Below are 27924 nucleotides of genomic sequence, written 5' to 3'. Positions count from 1 at the left end.
CGAATTTTAAGGTTTTGTCACGGCACGCGCGGAACACCTTCCACCCCGTTCCCTCCCGGCGTGTAACTGATTCTCAATTCACTGTGTTTTTGTCGACGATCCCTTTCTCCGCCTCTCCCGATCGGCGAATCGTACTCCCTTTCGTCGGCGCAACGGAACATCCGCGCGATGGAGAGATCGCGACGGCGGACGCGCGCAGAGTTCGCGGAGGGAAAAGTTGTCGCAATATATATATATATATATATATATATATATATATATATATGTATAGTACTACTATTTATCTATCTATATAATAGTTACCCTCGTGTGTCAACTTCGACATCTTATAATTTTATTTCACTACTCTATATATAAAAATATTTTAAAATATATTTAAGATAAATTTTATATATATATATATATATATATATATATATATATATATTTGAATTTTCCATATAAAATATAAATAAAAAATATATATAATTTAAAAAAAGTATTTAATATAATATAAAAAGATAAGAAATTTTTTGCGATAACTTTTTTAAATAGTGCTTTAATATTTTATGATTGATATCTTGAAATATGTTTTACATTCTTTAAAGCTTTATTGTAGGCTTCTGTTTTAATGAATTCAATATTACTAATCTTCCTCCTTAGTTTGGTTTAATTAACTTTCATCAGTTATTATTTTGTTGAAAGTCGAGGAGAAAGAGAAACGAGTCTTTTCTTCATTTTCAAGTTATATCGTAAATAAAGAATAATGGATTTCTTAGAAAATATTTAGAGAACATTAAAGATATTTTTATTTGTTGGTCATTAGACTCTAAGGATCACCCTACAAATTTTTCTATAACACATTATTATTATTAAGTACTGAATACAAATTCAGACTTATGTGTAATCTTAAATTTTAATCAATGCACAAAGCTTATACATTGTGTCACACATTATGATTTTTTTTGTGCGTTGACTGAAGTTTAAGATTACATATAAGTCTGAGTTTGTAGTCCGTACTTAACATAATGTAACGTGTTACAGGAAAGCTTGTGTGGTGACTCAAATTTTTTAATTTCTGGATTAATATTGCTATATTATGAGATATTCAGAAAAGATGTTTCTAAAAAAACCTCACAAAGATAAAAAAAATACGCCAAGTATATAAAAAGACTTCAACTTGTACACAACAAAAAGTTTAATATTTATCCCTAAAAAATAACTTTTTAATTTTATAGAAACAATATAAATTTTTATAAAAAATACTTGATATTTCTCTAAAAAAATTTCACAGAAAAGTATGCCAAGTATACAAACAAAATCCCAACTTATACGCAACAAAAAGTTTAATATTTATTCCTAAAAAATAACTTTAAAAAAGTTTTTCCTTAAAAAATGATTCTTTCATCAAAAAGAAAAAACTAAAAAATAATTTTTTTCTAAAAAACTAATTCTAAAAAAATATAAAATGAAAACTAAATATCAATAGTTAACTAGCCAAGTACATAGAAACAGTTCAGTTCATAAGGATTTGTAATTTGAAATAATATTTGTCATAAAATCAATCTTGCATTTATGGAAATATTATAGATTTTTTCAAGAAAATTAAAATTAAAAATTACACTATTATGTCACCCCCGCCCCAAATAAATATTTTGTATAATATATAAAATACCACTATTATATTGCGGATTTTATAAATAATAAATCATAAAACTATTTAATCGTTACTACAATAATGTCGATCACATCGATTATCAATGTCGAATTTAAATGTGTCCCGTGCTCGTCCGACTTGTTTTGAAATTAATCATAAGCTTTACTAGATAGGCATGAAATGAAAAGGATTAAGACTAAAATAACATACAAATACTTGGCGTGTCGGATCTAAAATAAAAATTTGGAAAAGATTTTATCAAAAATTTTTATCAATATATTAATAAAAATGTATGACTTATAATTTGACTCGGGCATGCCAAGTATTTGTATGTCACTTTACAAACTGAACTGTTTTTATGTACTTGGCTATTGATTTAGTTTTATTTTTTATTTTTAAAATTATTAAAAAAAAATTATTTTTTAATTTATTTTTTATGAAAAAATCATTTTTCAAATAAAAGATTTTTTAAAAGTTATTTTTTAGAGATAAATATTAAACTTTTTATTGCAAGTTGAGACTTTTTTTATATACTTGGCGTATTTGTTTTACCTCTGTATGTTTTTAGCGACGTCTATCCATATTAAATAGATAAATATTATTAATTAGAGGCGATGTATAACGAACATATAACAAAAAACTCGAAGGATCATGAAAATTTGCAAAAACAACAGCTCACCGCGCGGTATATGCTTCGTTATCCATCTGGAGCAAGATTTTAATATCTGTGGATAATATGTACTGGCAATTAAAATACAGTATAAAAACTGCAAGCAAGGCAAAGCAGTATGCAAGGCAGGGTAGCAAGTAAAGCAAGGTTCTTGTTCTCGTTCCGCTGCATTTTACAAGCGATGATTCCTGATCGCAGACGAATATGCATAAATGACGTAATTATAGTGGCAAAGTGCCTACGACTCAGTGCTGCAAACAAATGCTTTACTAGCGAAGTGCCTGCAATTCAACACTACAGATAAATGCCCCGAAATCGGAGCGCGAAGTGATTAATATATGCTCGCTCCGCTAACTACCATCGATGAATCAGCGATAGTAGCACTGATTAGTGAGTCTAATAGCGAGAACTATTAAGAATATGGTAAATCGTGTTTCACCGACGTCTTGCAATAGCAAATTATATTTTAATGCAACTATTAAGAATATTATATCTAATGAGTCTATCAACTTAAAAATTCAAATACAAAGAGTAATGCACATATAGCAGATAGGATTCAAAAATATTTAAATATTGCGAAAGAAAAGTTTATATTATGATGTAAAAATGTTTACGAATTAAAAAGTAGTAGCTATACATTTTTTGGATAGTTCAATTATATAAGTACATTCCATAAATTATATATAAGAATATATTATATATAAGAATTATATATAAGATTTATATATAAGAATTATATATAAGAATTATATATAAGAATATTAATCAAATTTTTATTAACGAAACAAAAATATTTCATAAATATTTTATACATAATTCGTATAAATAATTTTAAATCCTATCTACATACACGTTTATTGAAATTAAACAACAAATATATTCCAAAAAATATATCCTTCATAAAATTTTTCTCTTGTGGATAACGTTATTTCATAACACTGCATGTATTCCAGGCGTTATCTTATATGCATAAGAGCATATACGATTTATCTTGTATCAAGCATATTTGTTAATTTATTTATAACAAATAAATATTATTACAAGAACATTAATATAATTAAGTAACTTTATGAATAAGCGCGGGAATTAGTGCGTAAATATAATAATAAATACAATAATTAATTGGAATCAATTATATTATAATCATTAACAATTTATGTTAAAATATAACGGACGGACGTTTCGACCTTTTTTGGGATCTTTTTCAGCACTTTCCAAAAATTATATTAAAATTATATTATATTAATCGCATAAAAGTTGAGCTTAACGCATTGGATAATATGATTCGATGGTGAGAATGCAATTATAATAATGGAAATTTATAACTACCATTTTAGCAATCAGCATTTTAAATAATATATTGACTCGTTGTAAACGATATCGAAGTCACGCATGCATGTCATCCATGTGGTGAAAAACATATTCTCCAAATGTTCTAAATAAGCGCACTAATTCCCATACTGACTCATCAAGCTATTTAGTTATATTAACTTTTTTTAACAATAAAGAGTCTGTACTTCTCAAATAAATAATTATCATTTTGATTAAGAATAATGTGAAGTAATTATCTGATTGAACTATCCAAAAATATTATAAGAAGAAAAAAAGAAAAATATATAACTTTTTTATATGTAAACAAATTTCCTACATTTTTTAAACTCTATGTACTGTTACGTCCAGACTCTTTAAACTCAGAGCTAACGGGAGGGCCTAACCTATCTAACTTCGCTAGACAAACGCTAGACAACAAATGTCTCGGAGACGAACGAATTGACCAGGACCTAAGACAAGACCTAAGAGTATCGAGGATTTCATAAAATTGATGGAGCTCGACTATGTCGGGACCGACGCGATAGTCGTTATCTTTGAGGGGAATAGGGAAAGGGGGAAATAAGATAATTAAGTAGCGATACCAGCTTTCGCTATACAGGTCTTCAAAGAGGGGTTCCGACCGCTCTTCGGAGTCGCAGGATTCCGGGTTGAAATCCCGTGGTTGCTCTTTAAAGTCAGGTAGCCCTTCCAAGAATTCCCGGAATTTCCCGAAAACGTTTGACTCTCCTGGGAGGTCCGACGATTCGAGAGGTGAAGAGCGAGAGGGAGTTGAGGCTTGTGAAGGTTGATAAGGAAGAGGATTTTCGAGGAGTAAAGGGGAAGTTGAGGGTTGTGAAGATTGATAAAAAGGAGGGTTTTCGAAAGAGGGAAGGGGAGTTGAGGATTGATAAAAAGGAAAGTTTTCGAAAAGGGGAGGAGCAATTGAGGGTTGCGGTGGTTGATAAAAAGGAAGGTTTTCGAAAGGGGGAGGGGGAGTTGAGGGTTGCGGAGGTGGTTAAGGGGGGGGGGGATTTGACGGTTGACAATTGAGAAGAGGTGAATATTCAAACGGGATGGAGAAGTCTTCGAATACTGAGGTTCTTCAAAAATTACAGGGGAACATTAGAGAGGGGCGAAGGAAAACAAGGTTGCGCAAATTCCGGAAAGTCATCAAGTATGGATTCTAATGGGTAAGAGATGGGTGAATATAAGGGGAGAAGGTTGTTTGTTGTGTGTGTCGTTTGATTAATTATTAGTCGTCGTGCTTTTGTTTCGAATTTGCGACCTTATCTAAGTGAAGTCTACTATAATCAATTTTAAAGCTAGGATCAGCGGACGCCCGAGCCAGGAGTTTCCGGATTGTTCTGTTCTTTCTATTTCGCACGTTCTTTCCCCATCGCCGTAACTGTATCGAGGTAGGTTTGGTTTTTCGTGTCGTGTCCACTGGAGGAGCACATGTAATGTTTAGTAAAGGAGTGGTTATTAGTTTTAGGAAACAGTTTGATAATTATTTCTCTTTCTCTCTTACCCCTTTTTCTTTTGAAAGACAAGATAACAAAATAAAAAGGAAGAATGGAGTAGATGAAAGAAATAATTTATTTTAATTAAAAGGACCCAAAGAATAAAATTTATTAATAAGGATGCGTTGAAAATAATTATTGTGAATCTAAAGCGAAGTGCGAAGACTGATCCCTTTCGTTACATAAGGATCTTTAGGTTATTCGCACCTGCCGGTTCACGAGAGGAAAGGTAGATTTGGACCTAAAGCTGAATGTGAACACTGATCCGGAACGTTATGTTCAAATCTTTAAGTTGTTCACACCTGCCGATCCACAAAGGAAAAAGGTAGATTAGACCTGAAGCTGAGAGTGAACACTGATACGGAACGTTACGTTCGAATCTTTAAGTTATTCACACCTGCCGATCCATAAAGGAAAAAGGTAATGGATGAAATTATTGATATGCGATATCAGGAAGTATTAAAAAAAAAATACATGTATCTTTGGGTGGATATTCAGAGGAAGAGAAAATAATAAAATAATAAACGAAGAAATAATTATCTTATAACTGTTTTCCTTAGAGAAAAGAAGAGAAGGAGAATGTAAGAAACAGGTAAAAGAAAATAAAAAATAAAAAATGGAGTTAATAAATTCACTATTTACAGAGTGCGATAAGGAGTAGGATTAAATTAAAGTAAGTATGGTTAAGATAGATTATTGTAAAGCATTTTGTAACTCCATAAGGGAATAATAAAGTTCAATTCAATTCAATATAGACCACTGACTAATACGTAGAAGGTAGACAGAATAGGCTCGATAACGAAATCATTATATGGACGCGAATGATAGAAAATGCATTAATTAACAATTAAACTTAATGGGCAGACAATACAACATGTGGTCCAAAATTAAATAAAAATATTGAATAGCACTATAGCATATGAAAAAGTAGAAAATATAATAAATCGAAACAAGAAATTTCCAGAAAAGCGGATAACGGTATACATTAAACGCGCCGAAATAAACGAACATTTTATAATAATCACCGCAGTTATTACAGAACTAATACGCGACACAAAAAATATAATTGAATATCTTATATTGTACACGTAAAGAAGCGATGCATCTGTATTAATGCCAATAGAAATGATTATCACACAATTAAAAGAAGCAACGCAACAATTACAATGTATATATTTCCCCTTTAAAATTCACGCCAAAAATTAATTAGTGATAATGAAACATACCATAGATAAGTGCATTTTATGATAAAAGAAATATTTATACTATATTACAATTCCCATTAATTACACAATCAAGTTATGACATTATAAATGTAGTTACACTTTCCGTACCTAAACATAATGATACATTTGATACACATTTGCTATCTACACATAATGATACACTGTAACAGAAATAAATAATTAAATAATTGCTGTAGATAAGGAAAAACTAACTTATCTTAGAATAACGGAAAGCAATTTAAAAAATTGTATAAAAATAGATTCTATATATACGTGCGAAAATGCAATACTAATACATCGCATAAATCAAAACCGTGCGAGATACAACTGTATACGTAATCACAACAACATAACTATAATATAAAATACTCATAAGTTCAAAAAATGCGATCTAGACTATATTAAAACAGCCATACACTTAATTATGTGCAATAATTGCCAATTAGCAGATAACTATATAATGCAATAAGTGACTCAAACATAAAAAAATAATTAAAATTACAGAGAAAATTTAATTAAGAGGAAAATGTAAATTAACACGTTACACATGACAATATAGTCAAAAAAACCACTTACGAAACAAATATAGAAACTTATATACCAGAATTCAATATCACGTTCCTACAAAAATATAAGACGACAACGACATACTAAAATATGTAACATTATTTCATAAACTAATAAAATTAAAAACTAAACTAGAGAAATTAAATAATAACCTATAGGACAATATATATATATATATATATATATATATATATATATATATATATATATATATAACTGAGAAAAGTCCTTTTCCATTACAGTAAACTGAACAGAAAAGTTCCTTTACCATTTTGCAATTTTCGCAATAATTATTGAAATATTAATTAAAAAGTATTGGCGAATAAGCATACGTTTCGCGCGGCTATCGCGCGACTAGACCATGGGACGTACGCTTTGAGCGTGAGAGCGCCGAGCTTCATAGTGTCGCACGGCAACGAAAAATTTTTTTTTTCTCGCGACGAGAGGGATATGCGAGAGACCAAACTTTTTCGTTGCCGTGCGTCACTACGAAGTTCGCTGCTGGCACGCCTAGATATATATATATATATATATATATATATATATATATATACATACAGGCTGTCCTGCAAAGATTGTGAGCGCGTAGAGGACAGTAAACTGAACAGAAAAGTCCTTTACCATTTTGCAATTCTCACAATAATTATTATTAAAATATTAATTAAAAAGTACTGGCAAATGAGCACGCGTTTCATACGGCTGTCACGCGGTTAAACTATGGGACGTACGCTTTAGGCGTGCCAGCAGCGAACTTCGTAGTGACGCACGGCAACGAAAAAGTTTGGTCTCTCGCATATCCCTCTCGTCGCGAGAAAAAAAAAATTTTTCGTTGCCGTGCGACACTATGAAGCTCGGCGCTCTCACGCTCAAAGCGTACGTCCCATGGTCTAGTCGCGCGATAGCCGCGCGAAACGTATGCTTATTCGCCAATACTTTTTAATTAATATTTCAATAATTATTGCGAAAATTGCAAAATGGTAAAGGAACTTTTCTGTTCAGTTTACTGTAATGGAAAAGGACTTTTCTCAGTTATATATATATATATATATATAGGGTGTCCGATAATTCGCGATACACCCTTTAAGGAAAGATAGAGAGTGTTATTTTGAACAGAAAAGTCTTGTACCATTTTTTTCTATAACGCTTAATAAAAGAGTTATTACTGAGTGAAGTCTGGCTTATCATCGCCGGTCTTCAGCCGGGCGCAATCAGAAGAAATCATTTTCATTAAAAAAAACCTATTAACTATCCTAAAAATAACTTCTAGCACTCACCAAGTTTTTCTTAATAAAAATATAATTTCTTAAATCTTAAACATACGTATCTTATTATAAATACGATATTTTTTCTTAGACATTGAATTGTTTTGTATAATGTTTCTTTTTTTGTACACATTACAATTTTTTATATTGAAATATTTGTTTTTCTTTATGCACCAGAGTATTTGGCACATATTTGTTTCTTTTCTACGTACTATGTGGAGTATTTTGCATTAATTTGAAAATGATATTTTTCACGGAAGATTCTTAAATTGACTACATCGATCTTATTCAAATTAATCACAATCGAAAACTTGTATCAATATTATGTGAGAAAAGTATTATTAAAGTTTTGATTAAAACAATATTTTTTGAGATATTTTAATTCAAAGCATGTTTGACAGAAAATTTCGGATAAGCTTCTTAGTAACACTTCGATGTGCGAATGTCGTCGTGGGACTAACCATTTTTGCGTTTTTTATGTACTCAGCACGATTGCATTGCGATACTACCATGCTGCTTAATGAGATAAAATCAATAAATTTTTATCTCTACAATAGATGTGTGTGCGTAATGTAAATAATAACGTCTTAAAATAAAAAAATAATATTTTGAAATAATTTTTTATAAAATTCTATTAATTTCGTTAATTTTTATATTTAGGGTGTAATTATGCAATTCACCATCTTGCGATTAGCAATTGAGAAACGATTAGAAAAGAAGCAAAAATTAATGACTATGTTTGATATAGAACTCCAGAAGAACATGACTACGTCAACTGATAAGCTATCAGAAATTAATGACGAAATAAACGTGAGTATATAAAATCGATTGGCAAATCTTTGCATATCATCAAGAAATGCATTAATATTTTGATACCAAGTATATAAAATTTATTGACAGAATATGACTATCTTTTATTATATGCCATAAATATTATATATATTATATATATATATATATATATATATATATATATATATATATATATATATATATTAAAGATTGTTACAATTTTTTTTTGTATTTGACAAAATTATTCTGGAATAATTTTAGAATGTTCTAGAATAAAGATTATATGATACTTTTATAGCTCAGATATACGGAAACTCTGAAAAATTTTAAATATATGACATATTGTTATGTGTAAAATTAAACATTTATATAACTATATGTACGTGTATTATGAAGATATATAATTTTGAGTTAAAAATAATTGACTATAAAAAAATAAAAAATTTTCTGCTTTTATTGTGTAGACAAATTTATCTATAAATATATCTTAAATAAAATAACACACATTAATAATTCATTCTTTTTTATCGACGATTTATATTAGAAAAAATTTGTTCAAATCAAAGGTGTATAACATATAGGGGAAGTCAAATTGAATATGATATCCTCATCATTCATTTTACATTTTAGCATATGTTTAAACAATAATTTTTTTTTATTTACCAATTTTAAAAGATGGTGTTCTCTAGAGTACCTTTCTAGAGTTTTTCAATCGTATCAAATGTTATGATGTTAAAATGAATTGTAGATCACTGTTCGAGATTCGAACGCGATGCGATAACACGAATCTTTTAGATGTGAACGTTCAGAGATGAGCGAGAAGCGACATGTAATGCGAATCCGCAGATTCGCTGGATAAGGAGTTTGAAATGATTGCTAGTGTGACGTGGTTTTAAGAGTATTTTATTTGGGAACGAGCTCCGCAATTCAATTGGATATATTGATAATATTCTTTTTTTGGTCTGCCTTTTTCTGCGATTCGGAAATCTTGAAGGATTTCTTGTTAGAAATCCTCGCTAGAACGGAAATCTTACACGCGGCCGTCGGATGGATTTTAACGCGAGGCAGAAGACATTCTCAATGCGGATAACAAGCATCGGCTCTCGGACTAGTCACAATCACAAATACATAGCAATTAATGAGTACGAATTGAGGCGTCTCTCACAAAGTTTTACACTCCTTCGCACACGAGAATGTCAGTTGAGCGATGAACAACAAGAATGATGATGGCTTATACGACACGAGCGAATTAATTTTTCGAAATTGTAAAATACTCAAAAGAACGCGTACAGAACACGAGCGAACAGCAGCGTGAAATGAAACTTGAGAGGATTGACCAGCTCAGATCGTCGTCAAGGATCGACTGACTAACGACCGCGAAGACTTGCGATCTGCCGATTTCCATAAGAAAGTTTTTCGACATCGAATATTCTAGAATCCAGGTGTTTGTCACACTTTTTCATAATAGAGAAATCACGCAATCACGCACGGAGCTGGTGACCCCGACGCTGTTTGGTTTTACTCGTGTTTTGATCTCGAGGATTACAGCTCTTTATCGGCGACGTCTGCCGTTGAAATAATCAGTTAAATTTTATCTTTTGAATATTTCAATTTTGAACAATCACTTTTGACAATCACTCAAATGACAAAGTATTCTTTAATTACAAAGATTTCTTTAGAATAACGAAGGATGCATTGTGTTGAGGAGAAGTCTAACAAGCATTCCGTGCGTTTGAGTGAGTGTAAAAATATAAAGATATAAAATTATATAGTAGTAATAATATTAATGTGAGAGGAATAATGCAAAATTGTATAAAAATACATGTAAATAATATAATAATTAATATTTAATAATTAATATTTGTAATATAAACTAAAAATTATAGCAGTTTTATAGAAAAATATAAATATACAGGGTGTCCTAAACCATCCGTACACCCCTTTTCTTTCAAAAACTAAGCATTTTAGAGAAAAACGTTTTGAGCAAAAGTTGTATGATTTTGAGGCAAACATAAGAAGGTTTCATTGGTTTGACCTTGGTATCGTTAAGGTCAAGTCAAGGAGTTAGGTCAAGTCACTTTTAATTTCTTAAATGGAATTCCCTATTTTTTATTGCATATTCTTATAATTTATGTCTTTCCAAAACGCTATAAAAAATATTTTTTCATTAAGAATTTTTTGAGTTATTTTGTATCTTAATCTGACATATTTTAGTATAAAATATAAAATCTCTCGAAAATTATTTAGTGTTCGATAATTGGATCGTAATATTTTTATGTACAGAATAATAAGATGAAAATGGTGTACAGATCAAATGGTGTACAGATCAAATGGTGTACAGAAAATAATCCCTCTCTAAAAAAAGCATGTTATTGACATTGTCGCTTTTCCGCGATCTTGATTGGTTGTTTCGTTCTCGCGTTGCTACTCGTTCGTGTGACTTGCTTCACCCGTGTCGTTTGACTTGCTTCACCCGTTTGACAGTTTGACATATATTATGTTTAATTTTAAAAATGTCGCCAGTAAATAAATTAATAAACAAGTGTTTATACGACCAAACTGGCAATTTATTGTTTGATTATTATATCACGACGTTTCGACCATATGGTTTTGGTCCTTATCAAGTGAAAGTTATAATTAAAAAGTAGAAAGAGAAAAATCGAAATGTCAAACTGACATTGTGTCAACCACTATGTTTGGAATACTGAGATTTTTTCTTTCTACTTTTTAATTATAACTTTCACTTGATAAGGACCAAAACCATATGGTCGAAACGTCGTGATATAATAATCAAACAATAAATTGCCAGTTTGGTCGTATAAACACTTGTTTATTAGTTTGACATATGTCATTTGATAATTTGACAATTAAAAAAAGAAATATTAAATACAGTTAAATATATTTAATAAATATAGAAAGAAGGAGGAAAAAGGAAAGACGAATAAAGAAAGGTATGTATATTATATATGTATATTTTTTTATACTTTATAAATATATATTTTAATGTATATTATTTATAAACGATATATTAATATAAACGATTCATTTAATATTAATACAAAATGTTCCTTAAAATATATATTTTACTTATAAACGATACATTAATATAAACGATTCATTTAATATTAATATAAATGTTTTATTTGAAGCTAAAGAAGAAACGAAGAATAAACGAGAAAGAGAGGGAGAAAAAGAAAGAGAGAAAGAGAAAGAGAAAGAGATTTTAAATGTTTTATTTAAGAGATTTTAATGTATTATTTAAGATTATTTTTAATGTTTTAATTAAAGAGATATTTTAAATGTTTTATTTAAAGTTAAAGAAGAGACAAAGAATAAGAAAAAGAAAGTGATAGAGAGAGGGAAAGGAAGAGACAAAAGATAGAAGAAGAACATGTTATTTAAAATTGAAGGAGAAATAGTATAAGCAAAAGAGAGAGAGAGAGAGAGAGAGAGAGAGAGAGAGAGAGAAAGCTTCATTTATTAAGCGCTCTAGGTCAAAATCCCCTCAAGCGCCGTAAATAAAAATACATTAAAAGTAACAACATAATAGTGCTAAGTATATAAAAAAAATGTGTGGTATGTGAGTATGTATGTATGTATGTATGTATATATGTGTATGTATAAATGTACAAATATGAGTGTGCGCAATGTGCATAAACAAGCAAAAAATATGCTTATGTGTGAAATGTACATTATGACTGATAATTTTCAGTCTTAAAACATGCCAGAGAGAGATGCAAGAGTATACTGAGCATTCTAAGAAACATTCCGAATTAAACCTCAATCATGAAGAGGCACAAGTGAGTAAATGCGAATAGAGTCTTTGTTTAAAATCTGCCAGTGTCGTCGCACTCCGAATAGATTGAGAGAGACCATTCCAAAACCTAGAAGATTTGAGTCTAAACGAACGTTTATACAGTTCCGTCCTACATTGTGGCAGAAATAATATATCCCTCGGAGCCTTAGTAGCATAATCAGTTGTTGTAATCCTGCAGTTAAAATTGGAGTGTAGGAGACTTGGTTGTTTAGTTTCTAATATCTTATACAATAGGCATCCAACAAAATAAGCTCTTCTAGAATCGACCTTAAGCCAACGTAGCCTTACATAATAAGATGTAATGTGCTTATCATGAGAGGCAGAAAGAGAGAGAGAGAGAGAGAGAGAGAGAGAGAGAGAGAAGGAAAATAAAAGGAGAAGGCAAAGAATATCAGGTAGATATTGTTGAATATTATTAATAAATATTATTAATATTATTAATATTATTTAATATTATTAAAGTTATTTATAGTAGATATTATTAAATTATGTAATCAATTTTTTTAATGACTAAATATTTTTAATTAATAATCTTTTAAACATTTTATTTAAAGTTAAAAAAGAGACAAAGAATAGAAAAAAGAAAGAGATAAAGAAAGGGAGAAGAAAAGAGAGAGAAGATAGAAAAAGAAGGAAGCTTTATTTAAAATTAAAGAAGAATAAGCAAAAAAGAAGGAGAGAGAAGAAGAGAGACAGAAGAAAAAAAGAAGGAATATAATTAGGTAAACATAACATTTTTCAATATAATTAAATATATTGTAATACTATAATATTATTATATTATTATATATATTGTAATACTATAATATTATTAAAACTATAATTAAAAAGTTAATAATATTAAACATATTTAACATTTTACTTTCTGTTTATCTCTCTTCTTATCTTTTGCTTATTCTTCCTTTTCTTTAATTTTAAATAAAACTCTTTTCTCTCTCTGTCTCTTTCTCTGTCTTTTTCTTTTCCCTGTTTTTCGTCTCTTCTTTAACCATAAATAAAAAATTTAAAAAATTATTTAGACTTTCTGTCTTAACTTCCTCTTCTTATCTTTTGCTTATTCTTCCTTTCCATTAATTTTAAATAGAACTATCTTTTTTCTCTTCCTTTCTTTTCTTCTCTCTATTTCTCTCTCTGTATTTTTATGTGTCTCTCCCTTTCACCCCCTCTTTCTCTCGCATTCTCTCTCTCTCTATATACATATATTATTAAGCAATATTATTATAAAAATATATAAATATTATTTATATTATTTAATTTTATTAATGTTATTTAATATTATTAACATTAATAAACAAGTGTTTATACGACCAAACTGGCAATTTATTGTTTGATTATTATATCACGACGTTTCGACCATATGGTTTTGGTCCTTATCAAGTGAAACTAAAATAACAATACATAACGAAAAACATGTAAGAAAGAGAGAAATAGCTGAAATGTTTTTTATTCAAAAATTTGACAACACTATTAATTCCCAAAAAGATACAGAGAATTTAAACAACATATACGATAAATTAATAAAGGTCGTTTAGTTGATCTCAGTATTCCAAACATAGTGGTTGACACAATGTCAGTTTGACATTTCGATTTTTCTTTTTCTACTTTTTAATTATAACGTAAGTTGCTTAATTCTATTTATTTCATTGTAACATGACTATCATTATTTATTGTATTGTTATTTTAGTTTCACTTGATAAGGACCAAAACCATATGTTCGAAATGTCGTGATATAATAATCAAACAATAAATTGCCAGTTTGGTCGTATAAACACTTGTTTATTAATTTATTTACTGGCGACATTTTTAAAATTAAACATAATTATTAACATTAATTGTAGTATTAAATTTTTTAAATGGTTAAATATAATTATAATTAATAATCTTTTAAATGTTTTATATAAAGTTAAAGAAGAGACAAAGAATAGAGAAAAGAAAAGATAGAGAAAAAAAGAGAAAAGGAAGAAAGAAAACGTGTTATTTAAGAATTAACAGAAGAGTAGTATCAAGCAAAGAAAGCATCGAAGAATCGAGACGGTCGACGCGCGCTTCATGCAAGTCTCACAATCCATATTCAGGATAGAAAATAAATCAGGATCAGTCGGATCATAGTAAATCATAAATCATGGATCATAGGATAGGTCTTTAAATCTCAGGATAGGCAAAGAGAGAAATGAGAGAGAGATGAGAGAGGGAAGGAGGAAAGTATCAAAGCGGATTCGAGAGAGAGAGAGAGAGTAGAAGGAAGATAATATAGTAATTAGATATTGTTTAATTATTATATTGTTAAATATTATCAGTAGCTTTATTTTAATAATTTAATTTTATTATGGTTTTTATAGAGATTAAAAAAATAATATAATAATTTTAATTAATATTATTAATATTATTAATTAATTTATAATTCTTATATAATTATTCATTACTTATTATAATTGAATTATTATATAATATATATATATATATATATATATATATATATATATATATATATATTATTATGTTTAATTTTAAAAATGTCGCCAGTAAATAAATTAATAGACAAGTGTTTATACGACCAAACTGGCAATTTATTGTTTGATTATTCTATCACGACGTTTCGACCATATGGTTTTGGTCCTTATCAAGAGAAAGACTGTCGTTCTCAGTATTCCAAACATAGTGGTTGACACAATGTCAGTTTGACATTTCGATTTTTATCTTTCTACTTTTTAATTATAACTTTCACTTGATAAGGACCAAAATCATATGGTCGAAACGTCGTGATAGAATGATCAAACAATAAATTGCCAGTTTGGTCGTATAAACACTTGTCTATTAAAATATATATATATATATATATATATATATATATATATATATATACATACATACATACATACATACATACATATATATATATGTATATATATATATATATATATATATATATATATATACATATTTCTTATATAACATGCATATGTAAAAAATAAATACACATATGCACAAACATAAATGAGTTAAATCAAGTTATTTTCTTGAAATACAATACAGAAATACAATATAGAAAAATATATATATATATATATATATATATATATATATATATATATATATAATTATAACATATATATAAATATATGTTATAATGTGAGCAATGTTAAAATTGTATATGTTCGAATTATGCAATAAAAGCAGACACATCTATATTTTACTGACACGTATAGATGTGTTTGGATATACGTGCGAGATGATGGAAGAGTAATAAAAACGATGTTGTCTGATTTCAACATATTGAACACAATGCAAAAAATGGTTTTATGCATGTATTAAATAATGCCGATAATGGCGCAACTAAAAATTTCGGTATTGTTGACATTTTTAGTTACGTTTAGATGAGGGCGCTAACTCGTCAGAGTTCATCCATCGCTTAAGGATCCTCTTAACACATCGCTATTTGGATGGACCCAGCAATTGCAAGGAAAATTGGGCCAATCATCGTGGAAATAATCTTATAAAAATCTCGCGGAAAAAACTCATAAAAATAAGAAAATGCTACATTATTGATTTTAAAATACCGCAACGTAGTTTACGGATAAAATAAATATTTTATGATAGAATGACATCACCAGTATCTAAAACCATCACTTTTTCCATTCTGCATCTATTATAAGAACTATAAATTTTGACGAATTAAGAGCTAGAATATCAAAGCATTGTAACAAGCAGGACTATGAGTTTCGTGTCACAATAAAGTAATTTCTAAATGAAAGAACTGAGACGACTCTAATTTATTTTTACGCTTGACAATTCTAGGGAGTTTTAATTTACTTACGACGTGAAGTTTGAAGAATACGATATTTCTCTCAACGTTAACCGACTCAATAGGAATTCTCACTCTAAAGGGGAAAATTAATAAGATTATTGTAAACAAATAGAATGAGAGAAATGATAGAAAACGGTCATGGTTGAGATAATTTAAGTTTATAGCTAACACATTCAAAACAATTGGAAAACTGATTGAGAGGCGGTTGATAAAATATGACAATGAAATGTCAAGGAAATAGGGCGACGAGACTTTCCACTATTGGATATGAGCTAGGCAACAAATCGGCGAAGTCGGCACTCCAAGAAAGGCTGTAAGAGGGTGCAACGAAGATCTTGGAATCGTTATCCGAAGGGTCGGCTTACCATTAATAAACTATAAAGGGACACAGTTATTAATGAAACTAAATATATTATTGATTAGAACTACTACAGAAGAATTGTCGAAATCAATATGGTTGATCGCACTTATGCAAATTTTCATTATTAAATTTATAGTTCTGTTGAGACAATTTTCCGGTTATAAATATTTTTGATTCCCTCATTTTATTATAATCTATTCCTTATAATCCAGGATCCTTCCAACTTTTCAACCCTGAGTTTCTTTTTGTAATATTTATTATTTACTATTAGTTTTACTAATTTATGATAAATTAGTTAGTATCCTTCTTCATAATTTAATATATTGAACAATTATATTTTATCCTAACAGCTACGGATTCGGCCACGTTAGATCTGTTCGTAATATTTAATAAATTAGGTATATGAGTATATGTGCTCATCAGGTTACCACCAGATACCGATGACCGAAAAAGATAAAAATAAAACAGCATTTTCAACCCTACGGACATTATGAATTTAATAGAATGCCATTTGGACTAAAAAATGCGCCAGTATCATTCCAACGTCTGATGAATTCAGTGCTAATAGAAATGCAAGGACTTAAATGTCTGGTTTATTTAGATGACATGGTGATTTACGGATCAAGCCTAGAGAACCACAACAAACTCAAGGAAGTATTGCAGAGACTCCGAGAGAATAATTTGAAGTTACAACTGGATAAATGCGAATTTTTGCGCAAAAAAGTAATTTATTTATGTCATATTATTTCGGAGAACGGAATATCTCCGGACCCGTCAAAGCTAATAGCGATAAAAGAATTTCCAACGCCCAAAAAAGTAAAGGACATACAATCATTCATAGGCTTAGCTGGATATTAATAGGAAATTTATTGAAGACTTTTCCAAAATAGCAAAACCGTTGACAAAACTAACGAAGAAAACCGAAAAATTTGAATGGACAACGGAGCAACAAAACGCCTTTGAAATATTAAAAGAAAAACTAATGACGCCAATGCTAAGATTTCCAGACTTTAATCAAGAATTTACAGTGACCACCGATGCATCCGACTATACAATCGGAGCAATGTTGTCACAAGGAAAGGTGAGCGATGACCGTCCGATTGCTTACGCAAGCAGAGTATTATCTCGCGCGGAGCAAAACTATAATATGACAGAGAAAGAATTGCTAGCGATCGTATGGGCCGTAAAACATTTTAGGCCATACGTATATGGCACAAAATTTAAAATCGTAACCGACCATAAACCATTAATATGGCTTTTTAATGTCAATGATCCCGGATTAAGATTAATCCGGAGACTTAAATTAGAAGAATACGATTATGAAATCATACACAAGGCCGGACGAGCGAACACTAATGCCGATGCACTGAGCCGCAACGTAATCCGAAATACGAATGAGGTAAAGGAGGAAGAGCGAGAAATCCTCGCGATAGAAGAAGAGACACACTCCGATGAAGAAAAAACATATATGGAGGAAGAAAAGAAACAAATATTATATGAATCATGATGCACCCACAGGAGGACATCAAGGAATCGAGCGAATTATACGAAGAATTCGCTTAATTCATAATTGGCCAGGATTAACAAAAGATGTTGAGAGATATATAGCCAAATGCAAATATTGCCAAAAAAATAAATTATCGCAAAAAAATAAAGTACCGTTAATAATTACGGATACATCCACTAAACCATTTGAAAAATGCGCCCTAGATATTGTAGGAGCGCTAACTGTCACAACAAATGGAAATAAATATCTATTAACCTTCCAAGATAATTTAACGAAATTTAGCAAAGCGATACCGATCCCTAACCAAGAAGCGAACACGATTAGTAAGGAATTTATTACAAAAATTGTATTAGAACACGGAATTCCGGAAAAAATCCTAACTGATCAAGGCACAAACTTCTTAAGCAAAATATTTAAAAATACGTGCAAATTATTAAAAATAAATAAAATACGAACAACCGCCTATCACCCGGAAAGTAATGGCGCGTTAGAAAGATCGCATCGAACATTTGCCGAATATTTGTGACACTATTGGGAACTGACCACTTTGGTCACGACGTCTGGTGGCTAAAAAAAGTACTAGTTTTAGTGTGCACTTTTATACACAAGTATATCAAATAATTCATTAAATTTAATTTAAAAAGAAAATAAAAATCAATTAATGAAAATGGAACTCATTAAATTAAATCCACGTACAAAAAATAAGAGTAGAGTTTATTGTGCTGTGAATGGTTGTGGTAGTAAATCCCATGAAAATTTAGAAATTAGTTTTCATGCAATACCTAAACCTGGTAGCAGTTTTGTTTACATTGAAAATTTTTTCGGAAAAAAAGAAAAAATATTGATAGGTTTAAAGCCTGGAAACGTGCTTTAAAATTGAAAAATACAAATCCCCATATGAGAGTGTGTTCATTACATTTTAAAAGGAGTGATTTTACTATACCAGGTAAGTTGATAATGTTTAACCTAAATAATCCGTGAGAAAGTAAATTTAAAATTCAATAAATATGAAAAATTTTTTCTTTGCAGGCGTTATTACAAAAAAAATGACTTTAAAAAAAACATGTATTCCATCATGTAATTTGCCGAGCTCTGCTACAGTATCAAATCAAGCTGAAAAAAATAAAGAGGCACGATGTCAGCGTCGCATAAATCGGAGTTTAAAAAAGGAAGCCGTTAAAAAACATGAAAACATTAGTGAGGATTCTAGTGTCGGAAATTCGAATAATATTTTACCTGATAAAAGCGATGAAGATTGTTTTATAAATGAAAATGTTGTTGAAATATCTTTAGATAAATCATACAATGATGTTGGTGTTCAGGTGGAAACTTTATTTATAAAACCATCATTCATGGATTTTATCAGGACAGAACAAGATTTACGAACAGCAACAGGAATTCAATCCTATGAAATATTGGATATGACCGTTGAACTTGTTAATGATAATTATGGTCAAACTATGCACAAAACTCAAATGAGCTTGAGAGACAAAATAATCATGACCTATGTTAAATTAAAACAGAATCTTTCGTACTCATTTTTAGCAGTTATTTTTAATAATTGTACACCGAGGCACTGTCAACGAATTTTTTATAAAACTTTGCAAATGTTAAGTGAGACATTAAGACCTATGATATCTTGGCCATCAAGGGATGAAATCTCTCGAAATTTACCAAAAGTGTTCGAAGGATTTGAAGATGTGAGAATTGTCGTAGATTGCACGGAAATTTTCATACAAGCTCCAACTAAGTTATGCTGTCAAGAAGTTGTTTATTCGCATTATAAATCATCTCCAACGATCAAGGTTATGACCGGAGTATCACCAGGAGGGACGATAACATTTATAAGTAAACCGTTTGGAGGAAGAGCTACTGATACTGAAATATTTTCGAAGAGTGAATTAATAAATTTGTTAGAAGTTAATGATGGAGTAATGTGTGATCGAGGATTTCTGATAGACGAGCTTTGTGCTCGAAAAAGTTGGAAACTTATTAGACCTCCTTTCCTAAAAGATAAAAAACAATTCTCCAAAAGTGAAGCAATTCTTACCTCACAAATAGCTAAAGCTCGAGTTCACATAGAAAGATCTAATCAACGAATCAAAGCCTTTGCGGTGGTTGGTGAAACAATGTCGGTGAAACTGGTACCAATTATAGAAGATATTTTTTCTGTTATTTGTGCAACAGTCAACCTCAGTTCGCCTATTTTAAAAGATGATAAATTTATGGGAAAATAAGAAATTAACAATTTGTAAATAATATACAGAAAACACTAAAATGTATTAACAAAAAATAATAAACATAATGTTTCTTATATCATGTTCATTTTATTTATCGATTTGTTTTACAAAACTAATATTTCTCTTAACATTAATACAAACATAAATATGTAGATTTTTCTTATTAATTGTATTATCACATGCCATAAATAATTTATTTCAATTAAATATTAGTTAGGATATTAATTAGCTTTGGCCATTATTTTGGTTGTTATTTATAGAATCTTGTTTAATTGCACAAATAATATGTAGCATTTTCTGATAATATGCTTTTTTTAAAGCCGTCAACATCTTTATCACGAATACACTATCGAAATCAACAGTCAGTATGAAAGCTCGTTTATCGAACGATGAATAAATCACAAATGACGTTTTCTTGACATTAATGACAGCCATTCCTAATTGCACTTGTCCATAGAACTCATGTCTTTTTTTTAAACTAATGTTTTCACCGTCTTGGATTAAAAATTTGCCAATTACAGATTGAACGACTGTGTGAATATCCTTTGATTTTCCTTGGAAAGGACATTTAATTTCCAGTACTTCTGACGGTTTTCCATCTTTAAAAATAACTCCATCAGGGGAATAAGCGAGCCACGGATTTTGTTGACATATGATTAGTCCAGTTTCAATAATATCTTTGTTCGTTGCTTTTCTAAAGCACTCCCGAGCTTCCCCTTCTGTTTTTTCCCATAATCAGTATATTCACTCCGAAAGTTTTTCAGAGAAAAAAAAGAATCACATTTTTTCTGCCAATCCGGATTCTTATTAGAAGTATAAGTAAAAAGCTGATAGCAAGTTGATCCAGTTATCCGGAATCGCCTTTCTTTATGCCACTCTGAGTAATGTAATTTAGTTTTTACACAAACTTCTTCATAATTACAGTACAAGTCTTTGATAGTGTCTATACAGCATTCGTATAAATAAGTGATTTTCATACTTTTAATATCTTCCATCAATTCATTTCGTTGTAACGTAAATATCACCTTCAGTTGTTGCTTTTCCATATCAGAAACGTCGAGATTTTGATTACGATCAATTACAATGGGTTCATGCCTTCCAACACTGAAAAATTATCCAAAAACTATTAAAATATAAGCTTTTATAAACAAATCATTATGTACACCATGTTACCATGTTTTTTACTAATGTTTAACAAACGCCGAGTCTTTCAATTTAGCCTGAACTTTCTCAACTATGAGCATTCTCTGATCCTCAGTAAGACTTTTTACGGTGCTCCATCCTGGATACTTTCGTTTTATAGCACTGGTAGATACCACTTCTTCAAAGACTTCACCTTCGTGAACTTCATCAAGGTCTTCATTATAATCTTGTTCACTTACAGAATTATTAACAGTTACTGGGTCATTTCTCGCATCTTGGTTACTTTGGCACTTACGTTTCACCTTGGAAAAACAAGCATGTTGGTGAATCGGGGTCGAATTATATTCTTTTAGAATACGATCTTGCTTATTTTTCCATTCACATTTTTTATCAGTACAAGATAAAACTTCAAGCTGATCCCCTTTCCTGAAATGAAAAAAAAAAATTTATGAAATAATAAGTTTTTAGCCGCTCAATGACGATTGAGGTTAGAAAATTACTTACCGGTAGCAATATAATAAAGCAGCCATCACGTGTTTATTTTGCGCCCTTACCAGCCTTACACGAACAATTAACCGATAAAATTTTTCCCGACTTTGAAATTAAGCCTTCAATTTCATGAGGTTTTTCTTTTACGTGAGAACTTTGTAAACACAATGCTGTAAAACTCACAACGTCACTGTTTACTTTTTCAATATTCTTACCACATCTTATTAAATGACCAGCTGCCAGAATTTGTTCTGCGTTTTTATAATTTTTCTGAGCTAGATTTGATCCAGCCCAGTCAAAAAGTTCGTTTATAGAAAACATAAATAAATAAAATTTATAACACTAATTCAATGTAAACTTATGGGTAATTCTTTACTTGCACACAAAACGTAGCCATGTTTTTTAAGCCCCGCCTATTGGTCCGTTGTCAATATAAACGAACCCAGACAGACTGGGACGAATGGATACCGTTCGCGATGTTTACATACAACACAACACCACATACAGCCATGGGATACACACCCTTCGAATTAGTTTACGGTCATCAAGCGGAGTTACCTACATCACTAACAAAACCACCGAAACCAACGTATAACTACGACGATTACGCGCAAGAACTAAAGGAAAGGCTACGAGCCACGAACCAGTTCGCAAAAGAACGTATAAAAAAAGAAAAAATAAAAGCTAAAAAACAGTATGATAAAAATACTAGAGAAATAAAATTTAAAGTAGGCGACAAGGTATTAATGCACGACGAAACACTCCGACGCGGACGATCCAAAAAACTCGAATCCCTATGGACCGAACCGTATACAATAATTGAAAGGAATTCCGAAGTAAATTATACGATAAAAAAGGGGAGAAAAACCTTGCGCATGCATACAAACAGACTTAAACAATTCATTGCAAATTAAAACACTTACCTTAAATATTACGGAAACGGCCAGGCGCTTGGAGCGGGATGCCGCGATCCCTCACCGGGCGGCGACGCCCCCTGGGCAGGGCCCAGTGCTCTCGAAAACGAAGGCTATCCGAAGACAGGGAGCAGAAAGATGATGACACACACGCGATACACATCACCATAAAATGCCGGACATCATATATATTTTGTGCCCGCAACAAGGCGCGCACACGCGGCAAATCACACCGCGGATGTGGCACCACCTCCCTAACTTCATGTGCACCCGTCACACAATCCACGGAAATGCGAAGCAAGTAAGGCTCCGCGCTTCGGTACACGGCTGCATAGGCCTGCTCGAAAGAATCGAGCAAAAGCGATGGGCCACCCAGAGGGTCGCTCACACAAGCCCGATACATAACTAAGTCAGCGTTATCCAAAACCTCCGAACAACGAACACAAAACGAAACCATGATTGCCCGCTTAAAAAAAAAAATCAAATTTGTCTTAAGGAAGCCAACGCTATGAGAAGACTGAGCGAAAACGCGACGACCCGTCGGAAAGAGCACACGAAATCCATCCCGGAGGAACGCAACCGATAACAATGCGACACCATAGCGAAATATAATATTACAGGATACTCGTCAGCTGGAATAGCCAACAATCCAAGAGTCTCACGGAGTCCGATGAAATAAATTCATCATGCAAAATCCAAGAATTTCAACATAATCCAGGCCTATACCTTGAAAAAACCGGAGAACTATATTTTATTAAGGAAACATGGAAGTTAGTCATTAAATTGGACCTAACCACATTAAACAAAAGATATGAACAATTATCTAACTATTTAAAAGATATCGAAAAAATGTGCGACACCATGAGATTACAAAATCACTATCATCGGGATGCATGTAGTGCACTCGATATAATAGCAAAAAGGGAAGCCAGATATCTTAAAAATATAATGATACAAATTCAAACAATCTATAAACCATCGACTAACCGACGTAAAGGATTGATAAACGGAATAGCGAAATCATTATTCGGAACGATGGACGCGAATGACGAAAAACGTATCAATGAACAATTAGATCTAGAAAGTAGGCAACAAATAATACAACACGTAGCAAAAAATCAAATAAAAATATTAAATAACACTATAGCACACATTGAAAAGACAGAAGATATAATAGATTGGAACGAAAAACTTCTTCAACAACAGGTAACAGTATACACGGAATGCGCCTAAATAAACAAACATTTCATAATAATTACCTCAGTTATTACAGAACTCATACGCAACGCGGAAAATATAATTGAATATCTAACGTACACACGAAAAGGAACAATGCACCCGAAATTAATGCCAATAGAAGCAATTATTACAAGTCTAAAAGAAGCGACGCAACAATTGCAACAGGGACTGTACTTCTCCTTTAAAATACACGCCGAAGATTGGTTAGCAATAGAGGATCATACCACATTAAGCGTGTTTTACGATAAAGGAAATGTTTATACTAAAATTTCCGTTAATTACACAACCAAGTTACGACATTATAAAAGTAATTACACTTCCCGTACCTACACATAATAATAATACATTCATTGTAACACAAATAAATAATAATATAATTGCCGTAGATAAGGAAAAATTAACCTATCTTAGAGTAACGGAAAACGACTTAGAAAATTGTATAAAACAAAACACTAAGTATACATGCGAAAATGTGATACCGATTTATCGCACGAGTCAGAACGCGCCGTGCGAGATACAACACACAATGTCACAACAATTGCAAAACAAAAACAATAAACTCAATAAACGCGATTTGGACTACAACAGCCACATACTTGGCTATACGCAACTAACGCAGACCAACAAATAAATATACAATGCGATAAGCAAACCGAACGCAAAAGAATTATTAAAAATACAGGAAAAATTTTATTAAGAGGAAAATGTAAATTGACAACGCCAGACATGACGATTCAATCGACAAAAACCGTATCCGAAGTAAATATAGAAACCTATTTATCAAAGTCAAATATGACACTCCTACAAAACGAAAAAAGGACATATGACAATGATATTTTAAAAGACGTGACAGAACACCGAGCGAAATTAATAAAATTAAAAGCTAAATTAGAAAAATTAAACAATAATGTACAAGATAACAAATTACAAAATAACAAAAATTCTTTACTCAAAAACAATTTGTTTATTCAATGGCAACGAGCGGACTAATAACAATAATTATAATAGCGATTGTAACATACACAATTATGAAAAACAAAAAGAAAAAATTTAAGCAACCATCGGTAAGGATATGCGAAGAAGAACCACGTATTCTTATGGATTTCCAAAACCGATATTAAAGCGTTGTCTAAGCACACGATTTTAGACAATAAGAAACGATTATATCAAACATTATAAACGGGAAATGATTGTAATCATTAGAATAAGAAAGGGTATAACTAATTGTAAAAAAAACGTTGTACCCCCGTTTTTCTTTTTTCAACAGGGGAGGGATGTTATAGCCCAAATAGCTATAACCGAATTATTATTAATATTAAATAGCTAAAGAGATATTTCTTAACACGAGTAGCGAGATATCGCGAAAGGCGTGTAAGGTTACCAATGCTGTATGAAACGCTGACGAAGCGAGCCACGCGCCGAGGCAAAGCGATTGCGAAAGGATAGAACTACCGGAAATGCAAGGAATTTCTATCGAACGATCTCAACATGCATTTCGGCCTAACAATTCAAAACAAGCGACACAACCATATATGGTCATGTCGCTAAGGGATCCCGTTCAAAAAATCAACCAAACAGGAGGCAATAAAAGATACCACCGCGAATACGCGGCGGGCAGTCATTCCTATCAATTCATATCGGGCAGTCATTGTTAACGAGTGATATTAAGCAGTTACCGCGATCAACCTGACATGACTTGTTATTCAAGCAAAGTTACAGCTGATATCGCGACCGTGACCGTGATATCAGGCTCGAGCCGACATAATATTGTTATACGACCCTATATTGTGATACGCACAGCTGTGAAGGGGGACGACAGGCAAAAGGAAGCGACTCAATGTAGAGAAATAAAAATTATTTATTCAAACAAAGGAGAAACATATTATCCCCCCATTTGCCGGCTCCCACCCCGGTCCTCGGCTCCCCAACCTTGATGAATCCCAGGAAAACCAGTGCCTCATGACGAGGCACAACAAATAATATAAAATATATGTATGTATGTTTAATGTATATGAAGAGAATGTTGGCAGATGGCTATGAGAAAAAATTTATATTATATATTGTAATTGCATTGTGCATACACATTGTATGACATTATATTATACCATATATTATAAATTATGATATTATTATAATATCATTATTATATTATTAATTTTTGTATATAATTTGCGATTTAAAACAAATAAATAATTCAATCAATTAATAATTATTAATTAATTAAACTATTACATAATAACTAAAGTACATATTAGAAAATTAATAAATATACTTATATAGCATATATTCTCTATAAATTAATTAAAAGTAATCTATTACCATAATTTTTAAATCTGTATGATGTTTTGACATATATCAAATGTCAATATATCCAACTATATAATATCAGTCAGCCTCCAGTTGACTTGACCAGCCATTTTGAGATAGCTGTTTAAATTGCTGAATAACAAACAGTCATAGTGCACAAAGATGCACACACGCGCCTTGAAATATCCCAAAAAGCATGAGTTTGTAACGATAAGGCCGTTACTAAAGCCTCGTGGACCGATCATCCGTCCGCAAAGAGTCTGGCGCATAGCGCCCCTTTTTTGGCCCAAATATAAGTTTAGGTGATCCGCCGTTGAGTAGCACGATTTCCACTATGCGACGCGAGCCCAAGTGAGAAAATCGGCCGGATATATAAGCCGGCTCGGCACAGCTCACGGCAGTGATGGGCTGCCGTGGGAGGTTTTCCCGCGTGGGAATTTCCGTGTGTATGCGTAAGCTGACGTCATAGCTATACGTTACGCTTTACCATAGATGTAGGCTAGGTGCGTAAGACTTCCCACGTAGTTTTCCAGTGTCTTTCTAAAATGATAACGCATGTAGTGTGTCGTTATTAATAAGTGTGATAGCAATATTAAAAGAGTGTGTGATAATAATATTAAAAGCTGTAAACAAAAGAGATGGATCATCCACAACCATGTACATCAACAAGAGTCGAGGAAACGAAGAGGAAATCAGAAATGGAAGTATTCCAGTATTCTTGGTTAAATATGAATATTTTTAAAGATTGATTAACGCCCTATGAAAATAATGAAAAACTCTCTGCACGGCTTGTAATAAAATTCTTTTATTTGGCAAATCAGATCTAATAAAACATTCGAAAACAAAATTGCATGTTAAAAATATTAAAAGCCATAATATCATACTATATGTTTCATTATCTAAGTTAACTGTATGTTAAAATCATTATATTATAACCACTTAAACATATCCACTATTATATATGTCAAAAAATATATTAGGTGCACATTTGTGTGACTTCACTCGTATGACTTCACTCGTTAGACAATTTCACAGTTTATGTCGTTTGACAGTTGGACAGTAAAAGAAAATAAAGATAAAGAAAATAAAGTTAAACATTTTAGAAGGAAACAAGAACA

At 31.2% G+C, this 27924-nt stretch overlaps 2 protein-coding genes across 3 annotated transcripts; one reads left to right on the top strand and one right to left on the bottom strand.

The window, feature by feature from the left end:
* Positions 1-19371: 19371 nt before the first annotated feature.
* LOC126852136 (uncharacterized) lies at positions 19372-21822 on the top strand. The gene is made up of 3 exons (XM_050596620.1): positions 19372-19420; positions 19504-20618; positions 21766-21822. The coding sequence occupies exons 1-3, from the start codon at positions 19372-19374 to the stop codon at positions 21820-21822; spliced, it is 1221 nt and encodes a 406-aa protein (XP_050452577.1).
* On the bottom strand, positions 21605-22773 carry LOC126852044 (uncharacterized). Of its 2 annotated transcripts, XM_050596526.1 has the most exons (3): positions 22362-22773; positions 21888-22283; positions 21605-21818 (listed from the first exon to the last, which is right to left on the bottom strand). In XM_050596526.1, the coding sequence occupies exons 1-2, from the start codon at positions 22385-22387 to the stop codon at positions 21899-21901; spliced, it is 411 nt and encodes a 136-aa protein (XP_050452483.1). In that variant the 5' UTR covers positions 22388-22773; the 3' UTR covers positions 21605-21818; positions 21888-21898. The 2 variants fall into 2 exon arrangements, with proteins under 2 accessions (XP_050452483.1, XP_050452482.1); XM_050596525.1 differs by having other exon boundaries at positions 21605-22283.
* Between the last annotated feature and the right edge of the window lie 5151 nt (positions 22774-27924).

Source organism: Cataglyphis hispanica, chromosome 9, assembly GCF_021464435.1.
Source record: "Cataglyphis hispanica isolate Lineage 1 chromosome 9, ULB_Chis1_1.0, whole genome shotgun sequence".
NCBI classification, from domain to species: domain Eukaryota; kingdom Metazoa; phylum Arthropoda; class Insecta; order Hymenoptera; family Formicidae; genus Cataglyphis; species Cataglyphis hispanica.
Note: the sequence above shows the minus strand (reverse complement) of the source record. Positions and strands in the feature narration are given on the sequence as shown.